The following is a 10,754-nucleotide window of genomic DNA, read 5'->3' on the forward strand; positions in this document are numbered from 1 at the left end:
GAATTAAACACGGCGACCTCACTGAACCAATAGACATTTTTGACGCCTGCAATTCCCATCCCAAGCCTGTCTCCTACTAATCTGCTATCAGGCCGGTGAGAGAAAGGCAAAAAGGATCCTGAGGTGGAAGGAGAAGAAGCAAAGAGTCATCTTGGTCCATGTACATGAGGGGGAGCTCTGTATCTCGGAGGAAAGGAAGATGGAGGTGCCCAGTGTTTTTCTGAAGGTCCTTATAGCTCACTTATGCTTTTTCCCACACAGAAGCTGTCTTCCACCAAAGAGTCAAGATGAGAAAAAGTGGCATACTGAGCAAACAGTACCTGTGTAGGGGTAAGTTGGGGCCAGAAGGGTGGAGTCTGTGAGCAGTCACGAAGATTTGAGCTGGGAGAGCATTGTGGGAAGGAACTGTCTTCTTGGGTGTTGACATTTTTTGAGAATTCAGGGGCATGCTCTGTAGTCAGCCTTCACTTTTTCCTTTTGGCATAGCAAAAGATATTTTAAAGTGTGATTCATCTCACTCATACTGCTGAGGACTTTCCAAGGAGACCATCACAGAGTGGAAGGATGGTGTAGAAGGGATGTCTGTTACTGTGGGAGGCAGGATGAGGAAACAGTCTTCAGTATTGAGGTGCTGAACAGTGTTGGGTACCTCGGTACATTGCTTGACTGGTGACTTGCATCATGCCCTCGAGGTGAAATACACCATCTTTTGTACACCATCCCCTTCCAGGACCTAACAACACTGGAAGGTCTTACACCTTTGCTAAGTGTCACTGTATTCCTACTACAGTCTTATGTCATTCTTGACTAAGACAGTACTCCAACACATTTTACCCTCAGGTTTTATGTTCCACTGATGCCAAACCTTGCCCTAATACAAGATGCTCTTCATGTCAAACCAAGGGCAAAGGTGTGCAGAAGGTTGCCTTTCCATGGGCTGCTGTTATAGCAGGCAGAGAGGTCACCAGAGCCATCTTCCAACCAAATTCAAATAGCTTCAAATAAACCATTCACTACAGGTATGACAGGTAAGAAAGGGACATCAGCAAGAAAAATCTCCACTGCTGACAATGTAAAGGAAATGAGGCAACTTCCTGTGACTCTACCTTTGATGCCATGCTAAGTGCCCTTGGTTTGGTTCCCCTTTCCCTTTCAGTGGCTCAAAAGTAGTAGTATGCTTTCTGCTTAAGCTGAAAATCAAGATCATCTCTTTGGAGCATTAGTGTCAAAGCAGGTGGTGGGACCTGCTCCTGTTTCTTAAAGATGTTCAGAAGGTTTGAGGAGCTACATGGCATCTCTTGCCATTTGCATGGAGGTCCATTGTGGGACTGTCTCATGCTACATGTGGGGGGACAGACAGACTCCTCTCAGTGCCATGGTAGGCCTGAACTAAGATGGCACATTTGGCCAATCTCAGGGCACAGCTGCCACATGTGTCAGACAGAAAGGGGCTTAGAGAGATGGACAACTGTGGTCTAATGGAAACATGTTGATGGCCTCAGGGACCTTTCGTTGCTAATCGTCAGCTTCTGCAACCGGCATTTCTCTGGCAGGTTTGATCACACAACTCTTCCCCACTACAAGTAGACACCTCAAATGCCAAGTTTCCTATGTGCACCCAGGCAGTCTGACAGCTGCTGTGTCTTCCTCAGGTTTATTCCAGAGGGGTTTATGGTTCTTTTCTTCCTCTGATGAAGTGGAGCTGAAAGCTGTGGCAGTCAACGTAACCATCCAGGACTTTGTGGCTGACGTGGTGTCTGAGCTGTTTTTCCGCAACAGGCTGCAGGTCTCTAACGAGACTGTGTTTGTCTTTCCTGTGGACTCCAACACTGTTGTACACACCTTCTACGCTACCATGGGGGACACTCGTATTGAAGCAATGCTCTGGGAGAAGGAGGAGGTACTGGGGTTGCAGTGGGAGGGGGTGGTCTGCAGATTGGGATGATGGGTGGAGGTGAGGGAATGGAATCCTATGGAGACCTCAGTGACACATTTTTCTCCTTCTGTGGCAGGCCCAGCAGCTGCGCAAAGCCACTTCAGGCATGAAGAATTTAAGATACCTGCAGGACCAGTGGGATCTTTGGGGTCCTGTGTTCGCTTGTTTCTTGGGGTCTCTGCCTCCTGATAGAGAGGTGACCATCAGCCTGTGCTATGTTCAGGAGCTGCCACTGCAGCCTGATGGAGCAGCCCAGTTTTGCTGGCCGTATGAGCTGTTCCCCCAGGTGTTCCCTTGGAGAAGATATGATTCCACAGGTACATTCCCCAGGGAAGAACATATTGCTCCCCCACATTCCTCCAGGGAAGCACCCCCATAACTGCACACATGCCTCAGTGAGACAATATGAATATTCCTCCTTGCATCTCAAAGCCATGAACCCCACAGCTCTCTCCATATATCCCACAGCAAGAGATCCCTGCAGATACCTCTACAAACTGTGAGTTTACAGACTCACCATGCTCTCCCCCACTAAGCACCAGAGTGAGGGGTATTTCAGATGCCACATTTCCACCCTACCAATGACAGACTGTGCCCCACCATAGCTGACTGCTCTCCTAGGGTCTCTTCTCTCAACTTCTCACACCTCTTTCTCGCTGCAGACCAGATCTCTTCTGAGGAGATACCCAAAAACCTGGACTTCATCGTCTGTCTGAAGTCGGCCCATGGTGTGTCCCATGTTGACATTAACTGCAGCTACACCCCTTTGCAATACATAGCTCCAGATCAGACATCTGCTGAGGTACAGCCCTGCCAGATGCTGAAGTCCCACAGGGGGAGAGGAGGGAAGGATTTGCAGCCTGCTGATGCTCATTAGGACTACTTAATCTTTCTATCTGGTTCTCTTTCCTCCCCACACCCTGCTTGTCCTCAGGTCTCCTTGAAATCTTCCCCCTGGCTGCACAGTGATCTGAACTTACTGGTGTATTACAGAGGATCTCACAGTCTCAGTGCTGTGGTGGAGAGGAGAGATCCCAAAGCCCCACCGGGTGAGTGAGGAGAGTGGAGGTGTCCATTAGGAGAGGGTGTCAGGGAGACTGCGGGGATCTGAGGGGCTTTTCAGGCAGAGTTGAGGCCTGTGTGGAGGACAAAAGCAAAGACACAGGGAAGAAGGCTCCAACCTAAAAATATGCCATGTTTCCCCACGCTCCAGGCTCTCTGCTGGGAGATCCTGTGGTGATGGTGACATTAAGGCCCTACATTCCTGAGGTGGTGCCCAATCCAGGCCAGCTTGGGGAATTCCTCTTCCTCATGGACCAAAGCCTTTTCCATGATGCACAGGTACCACCAGAGGAGGTCTTCAGAGGGGATGTTTTCATACTGGTCATGCCCAGTTGGTGGGGCTCCAAGTGGGCAGATGTTCTACCCAGTTTTCACATCTGAGCTCTCCTCTCTGTGTCCCCAGAACACACTGCTCTTCCTCCTCAAGAGTTTGCCTCTGGGCTGCTACTTCAACATCTACAGTTTTGGGGCCACTTTCAAAGCCTTCTATCCGTGAGTTGGGGATGATGATGGGGCAGGGCCAAGGGGTAAGTAAAGTACAACTTTTTTTAAGTGTAACTCTGGAAAAAACTCTTGCTGGAAAGCAGTTATCAGATGGAATATGTTGATGGCAGTGAGAGAGTAAGTTCTCTTTTCAGGGTGCTTCTGTAAGCACTTGATAGTGAGCATGGCCAGGTTCTCCCCTCTCTGATACTCTGGATGGCTTCCTACAGGCAGAGTGTGGTATACAGGCAGGAAAGCATGGACAATGCAGTGAGGCGTATCTCCTCCATCAGCCCTGGTCTGGGGGGCTGTGACCTGCTGGGCCTCCTAAGGTCTATCTACAGCACTCCACTCCTTCAGGGACATCCCCGACAGGTATCAAGGGCCAAAGGGTTATGGGGTAGGGAACGTGTGTAAGCAGCTGGGTAAAGGTAGACTTCAGGGCTTGGGGTTAGAAGTTACACTGCTATTTGCATCCAGAGTTGACACATGGGGGCAGGAAGTGACAGCATCTTTGGGGTGGGCAGCATGGGAGGGTTTCTGTGGGATTTGCCTGCACTTGGGGAAGGTGTATCTTCCTTGTGAAAAGCCCCTTTGTACTCAGAGGTGTCCTGGTGATAGTGAAAGGAGTCACACAAGCTCTTTTCATGTTTCAAGACCAGTGGGTACGAGAGGGTAAGGGAGCAAACTGAGAAGGCTTGCTGCATTTTAGGAGGATTTTTTTCCTCTACAGACATGCTCAGCCCTGGTAATCTTTGTTTTCCCTCCTTTCTCCCTCAGCTTTTCATCTTCATTCAAAGGAAGATCTCCAATGAAGAGGAAGCTGTCATGGCTGAGGTCTCTCATTACCGGGACCAGCACCGGTAATGGGGGATCCTGTCCCCTAAGATGCCAATTCACAACCCTCTTCTCCCCCTGATTATCAGAGTACTTCAAACATTCTCCCAGATCTTAGTCTGCCCCATATCTTGTCTTTACTTCAATGGAACTTCAGCAATGACCCAAACACACACTTCCTTTACCTCACTAAGTCTGCCTATACTCTTCACTGCTCTTCTCAGAACTTTTCCTCTTCCTCCTCACCCTGCAATACCCCAGTGTGCTCTGCAGACCCAAAACCCCTTCTCACCATCTCCCTGTCTAGCAGGCAGTGTCTTATACCCCAGAGTGAATGGGAAAACTCTGATTCAGTTTCATACTTTCAACTCCAGACTTTGTCCTTTGTACCACTTTTGGCCATCGTGCCTTTCACCTTTGTCCCATCTCTATCCTCCCCCTCTTTTCCTGTACAGGTGTTTCTGTTTTTCTACATGTGACAGCTTCAATCTTTCCCAGGCCATGGCCCTGGAGACCAAAGGTGAATGTGTGTGCATCCACTCTAATATGAACATGACATCTGAGGTAATAACCCAGGTACCCTCTGCTCTATTCAGTATCTCCCATGGCTTTCCTAGACATGCAAGGCAACCCAAATACCACCATCCACTCCAGCTTAGAGACCTCCTCCTATTTCCCTTCTGCCCAGAACTGGGAGGGAACCAAAATGGTCTGTGTTCTCTGCTTCCCCTCACCAGGTAATGAAATGTCTGCAGCAAGCTCTGCAGCCTCCGGCAACTAGAATCTCACTACATTGGGACCTTCCACCTGGCCTGGAAGTGTCAGTGATCAGAAAAGCTCCCGAGATGATCTTCCAAGGACATCAGAGCTTCATCTACGCCCAAATACATGGGCAAGCACAGGTGAGAGTAATCCAGGAACCATACGCACTGGGTCTTTCTGGAAGGTAAAGGACCCATTCCCTGTTTCACTGTTCCAGACCTGAGAGAGCCCATGATAAGGGCTCTGTGAACCTCATTCTTGCCCCACCGTTCCTGCTCCAACCATAGACATCTGCTACCTTAGCAGAGCTACCTAGGTAGCCAGGCTGCCTGTGCTTTGGAGATGAACATTCCAGTCTGACTTTTTCCCTTGTGTCATCAGGATCCAGAAATGGGTGAGGGAGCGGTGACCCTTCAGTACCATGTGGGCAGCCAGTCCTTTGATTACACACTCAGGTTCTCGCTGTCACCATCAGCAGATGACAGGTGAGAAGTTAACACACTTGCTCACAAGGCAGAGTGGCATTGGCAAGGTCTGGAGGAGGGACAGCAGGTGTCCTTCTCTTGCATCCTTTCTATTGTAGCATGAGGTGGGAAGAGAATCCGGGCATCCAGTGCTTCCCTCTTGTTCCCTCTGCCCTGACCTTGGGAGGAGGACCTTGGTGGCCATTGCCCCATTGCCCCTTCTCTCTACTGCACATGTCCTATACCCCTCCTCAAGGTGGAACGAAGATCTAACTCCCTGCCCCCGTAAGCTGTCTGTGCACCGCATGGCCATGATGCACCTGCTGTGGAAACTGTTCTGGGAGGGAACAAACAGGGCAGAGGACATCTGGCACAGCACCGTGAAGTCCAGCCTCAGCCTGGGGGTTCTTTCCCCTTTCACATCCAATGTGGCAGTGCGTGTGAAACAGAGGAATGCTGGACACTGTGGTAAGAGCAGAAATGGTGGGGATGGGACTCTGGGGAAGGAAGTGGGACTTGTTGGTCTGATGCCTCCACAACCATCTGCAGCCCGCTATCCTGTGGGCTTCACCATCCTTTTGCCTATCTCATGAGCCTAACCCCTGTCTTCCTGCCTCATCCCAGATTCTTTGCCTCAAGACTCCTGCATGTTGTTCTCTCCCTGCAATCTGGTTCCCTGCCAGCTGCTCTGGTTGCGTGGCTCCCAGCCTGTGTGGTTCAAGTCCATCAAGTTTTGGATGCTCCAGAAGTCCCAGTTCTGCCTTGAGACACTTGGTCACAAAGCCCCTGACACTGAGGCACCCACTCAACTTTCAGCATCCTGTAGAGGTAAGGAGAATCTTTTCAGCTGTGCATTCTCAAAATGTGCTGAACTGGGGTTGAACTCCCCTTTCAGCATTTATCTTCTCATCAGACTTCCTGATTGTGTTGTCCTGGGGTTGGATGGAGAGACAGGCAACACAAACTTCTACATCTCAACTCTGGGTTAGAAACTAAGAATCAAATGCCTTAATACTTCCTTCAAGGAACATTGTCCCTTGCCCCACAGCTACCCCTAACTCTCTACCAAACACTGAGTTTGTCACAAAGTACCTACATGAATCTTCAGCTTTATCTTCACGCAGTTCAGCAGAAAAGAGCCAGCCAGCAGACACTCACTAGCATTCACTCAGCATTTTCTAGGCTTCCTTTCCTTCCAGCCTTCTTCTTGTACAGCGCACATCTTCAGATCTCCAAGGACCACGTGCTGGGAACTTGTGATTACCGTTGACAAGGAGAGTTGACATCTGTAGACTTGTGCTTCAGTCGACTCTAATAGTATTGGCTGTTTCCTAATTAGGGGCTGTCACTGCTTACTATCTTCAAAAGACTTCTAATGGTGGGAGAACGTGTCAAGCACTTTATCAGCTGATGTTTAGAAAGCAGCTGTGTATCAGGTAGGCAAGAACACAGAGCTAGCTGACATGGACACAGCAGTTGTCTCAGGAGTCAGTGTGGCAGGGGTGCAGAGAGGTCTCTGCACTCTTCAAGCCTTTATGGGGCTGAGTGAAGGTCGTGCAGCATGCCATCCAACACCCTCCAGCACTAACTGGACTGCCCGGGGAAGGCCCCATCACTGGAGGTGCTCAAGGGAAGGCTGGATGTGGCACTTAGTACAATGGTCTGGCTGGTGTGGTGGTGTCAGGTCATAGGCTGGACTTGATGATCTTAAAGGTCTTTTCCAGCCTTGGTGATTCTGTGATTTGCCCTTGGTACACTGGAAGCCACAGTCCAGACAGAGAGTAAAAGGAAGATAGTGCTGTCCTGGTGTTTCACCTGGGGCCAGGGCAGAAGTGCCCTCCTCTGTAAGGGGTATGTTCTGGTCAGGGCTGGGACTTGCTGACTGAAGGAGCTAAAAGGAAGAGGTGATCACATTGCACACTGTCAGGGTGAATGAAGAGGAGATTGTCTTGGTATTTACGAAATGTCTGCAGAGAAGAATTCTGTGTGACATGAAGCAAGTAGGTTGGCATATCTGGAGGCCACAGTCAGAATGGGGAAAGGGGGCTTGCAGCTTCTGACAATAGGTCTGCAACTTCAGGCTGGGGATAGTGCCTGGGCACTGGTGAGGACAAACAAGGTCTCAGGGGAGGCATTCAGAGCCAGTTGAGCTTGAATCTAGTGCTCAAGCACAGGGGGAAGGTATGTGGTGTTTTCTGGAAGTTCTCTGCTGCAGAGGATGGAGGCACCCAGCTGCCAACCTAGCTTCATGCTTCAGGAGGTGTGTTGCTCATCAGAGGCTATGACTGAATAAGCTGCAGAGACTGCCAAGGCTTGTGTGGTCCTTGGACTATTACCCATTGCTGCTCTTCCATGTGGACAGTGGTGACACTGCCAGGGAGAGCCAGTTCATGTGCAATTATGGAGCCCTGTGGGAGAGGCTGAAGGGCATGGGAGCCCACTTGGTGTTCTTCAGTCCTTCCCTTCAGTGAAAGGGAAAGGACTGGTAGAAACGGACTCATCCTACAGGTCAACAACAGGTTGTAAGACTGGTATCACAGGCAGTACTTCTATTGCTATGACTGCAGAACCCTCTCTGAGGAACACGGTGGGACAAAAGTGTCTTAGCAAACAGGCTTGAAAACCTAGCAAGGAGAGCTGTAAAGTAGGTGTGTTGAGGAAGGGCTACAGTAATATGAAGAAAAGTGAGGGCACAAGGAGCTGAGCAGATGTGTTCAGGGACGTGATGACAGGGAAGGCTCTCACACTTCCCGTGAAAAAGTAGCATGACTTGGGGCCCATCTCAAATGCCTATACAGAACTTTGTGAAGCATGCTGAGAAGAAAAGAGGAACTCCAACATCTCCGTGAAAAGCAATTTTACTGGATGCAAGAAAGTCAGGAGGTTGATCTTGTGTGTTAAGCCTATTTTGTGATAGAGGTGCTTGATGAACCAGCTAGGAGAGACATCCTGTTTGATGTGCTACTCACAAATAAGGAAGAACCTGTTGAAGATTGGAAAGTCAAGGGCAGCCTTAGCTGCAGAGATCATGAGGCTGGAGTTTATGATCCTGAGAGGAAAGAGCAAGACAAACAGCAGAATTACAACTCATGGACTTCAGAAAAACAGATTTTGCCTAGATCAGAATCCTGTATGGAGCCCAAAGAGGATGGAGAAGAGTAAAGTGTACCTGGAGAAGGCAGAATTTAAGGTTACGAGCTGTGACTTATTTAATATAAGTTGTGTGAATTTTTGTCTTCCAGAGCAGAAGCCTCCTCCTGAAGAGCAGGTGATGGAAGAACCACCAGCATTTAACATGAGTTGGGACTGGCCAATTTCACCACTGTCAACCAGACTGTGTGACTTTTCCAGGCTCAGGGCAGTGGTGGCACTCCAGAAAGCAAATGGCTCCTGGGCCCTCACAGCAGCTTTGGCCTCTGCCTTGGGGCTCAGCAAGGCTGATGTTGAGGGACAAAGGCCCAATGAGGTAAGCAGATCAGGGGCAGGAGTTTAACACCATCATGAGCTGGACCTTCCTGTTTCAAGCTTCCAGTCTGAGCTGAACTGAGAGGAAGAGATGAAAGCAGCTGGGATATAGAGCCTTGTGGAAGGGGCGAACTGGGGCTGTGGGTGGAATCAGCAGAGACACCTGAGAACTTCTCAGTTTGGAGGATTTCAGAGACTTGGAGAGTTTCTCTGTGTGTGTGTAGGCCTTACTTCTTTCATGTGCTGTTAGGTTTGATCTTTCTTTTTCTTTCTTCCCCCTGATTGTTCTGCTTCCCCCACAGAATGTGCAGACAACTGTCTGGGCCACAGTTTTGGCCTTAGTCTGGTTGCACCGGTATAAATGGAAGGTATCTTGGTCAGAGCTTCTGGAGGCCAAAGCTCGTAGGTGGCTGTACGACCAAGCTGGTAAGAAGGTTTTGCTGGGAAGACTCACACTCTGGGCCTTTCCCACCAAATCCGCAGCTGCCACTCTTTGACCCATGGCCCTTTTTCCTGGTACTCCTGCAGGGCAACTTACAGGACTTCCAGTACAGACTGTCTTTCTTTACTGACTTGTGGTCCCTCTCTGCTTTTTCTCTCTGCTTGCAGAGGTCCAGCTGGAGGAATGTCTGGAGGCAGCAAATAGGCTGTTAGGCTGCTTTGTGGAGCCCATCATCTTCAGGATTTGAATTTACCCCACTTCTGGAACTGGGCAAGAAGCTGTATAGGAACACAGCCAGGACAGCTGACCCAACATAGCCAGGGGGATATTCCATAACTTTTTTATCATGCCTTGTGAGAGGGGAGGAAGGGATGGCAGCCGTGGCTGGCTGGGGGTTCAGTTGCTGACCATGGCTAATCCACTGCAGCTGACTTGTTGACACATTTGCTCTTTACCATGAGAGTTTTCACTGGATTCTGAAAAATAACCCTAACTATATATATACTAAACTGAGCTGCATTTTTACACATTCTACTTTGCTCTGAGGTTTACCCAAATAGTTATCGGCTCAAAATACCAGATCTGAGGGAGCAAAATTCTGTTCAGATGCTACAGAAAAACATATTCTACATAAATCATTCCCTCCCACCCTCTCTCTCACTCTGTACTTTTCTTTCTCTTTTTAATAAGAAAGTAAGACCAGTGTTATTTGGTTTTGCAGTCATTGATTCATTCACCCTCACAAGCTACAGGACAATTTTTTTTTCTGCTTTCTGTTTGTTTGGGTTTTTTCCAGGAAGGGGTTGTCAAATAAAGGGGTGGATTTCGTTGTATCACTGCAGGGCCTGCTTAAGTGCCCAGGGCCATTTCAGCCCCCCGGTACCAGCTTGCGACACAGAGGTATCTGAAACACCTGCCAGACAGGAGGAAGAACAGAAGGGACGGATCTTCTGAGGTAGCAGCTGGAGAGTGAATGGAATCCCACATGGCATAAATATAGGTGCCCAGAGCCATGGTCTAGGATTTTCAGGTGTACTGGGTTTACATGGCAAGGTTTTGGTAGTGGGGAGGCAACAGGGGTAAAAGACCACCCCATCTCAGACAGTTCCAAAACAAACCCACTGCTGACCAATGCTGACCCAATCAGCAAAGCTGGTGACATCCCTGCAAAAAAAAAGTATTAAAAAAAAAGGTAACAAATGCCACACAAGGAGGGGAAAAGAGTATGAGAACAGCAGTGCAAACACCACGGCAAGAGGGGAGGAAGGAGGTATTTCGCTGCAGGCCATGATGGAGCAAATAT

The 10,754-nt window shown here is 49.2% G+C and overlaps 1 protein-coding gene across 1 annotated transcript; it reads left to right on the forward strand.

Moving 5' to 3' along the window:
• Positions 1–267: 267 nt before the first annotated feature.
• Positions 268–9,822, forward strand: LOC127394015 (von Willebrand factor A domain-containing protein 5A-like). The gene is made up of 17 exons (XM_051639702.1): positions 268–330; positions 1,653–1,900; positions 2,013–2,253; positions 2,599–2,738; positions 2,871–2,985; positions 3,150–3,277; positions 3,402–3,490; positions 3,712–3,856; positions 4,262–4,344; positions 4,774–4,882; positions 5,056–5,220; positions 5,462–5,565; positions 5,801–6,012; positions 6,169–6,372; positions 8,787–9,010; positions 9,312–9,435; positions 9,619–9,822. The coding sequence occupies exons 1-17, from the start codon at positions 288–290 to the stop codon at positions 9,696–9,698; spliced, it is 2,454 nt and encodes an 817-aa protein (XP_051495662.1). The 5' UTR covers positions 268–287; the 3' UTR covers positions 9,699–9,822.
• The last annotated feature ends 932 nt before the right edge of the window (positions 9,823–10,754 follow it).

This window comes from Apus apus, chromosome 24 (genome assembly GCF_020740795.1).
Source record: "Apus apus isolate bApuApu2 chromosome 24, bApuApu2.pri.cur, whole genome shotgun sequence".
NCBI lineage: Eukaryota > Metazoa > Chordata > Aves > Apodiformes > Apodidae > Apus > Apus apus.

Excerpts from the sequence above, each read along its gene's own strand:
- LOC127394015 (XM_051639702.1), top strand. The coding sequence starts at position 288 with ATGAGAAAAAGTGGCATACTGAGCAAACAGTACCTGTGTAGGG. Across the intron at positions 2,254-2,598 it reads GAGAAGATATGATTCCACAG|ACCAGATCTCTTCTGAGGAG; the intron begins GTACATTCCCCA and ends TTCTCGCTGCAG. Across the intron at positions 6,013-6,168 it reads GAGGAATGCTGGACACTGTG|ATTCTTTGCCTCAAGACTCC; the intron begins GTAAGAGCAGAA and ends GCCTCATCCCAG.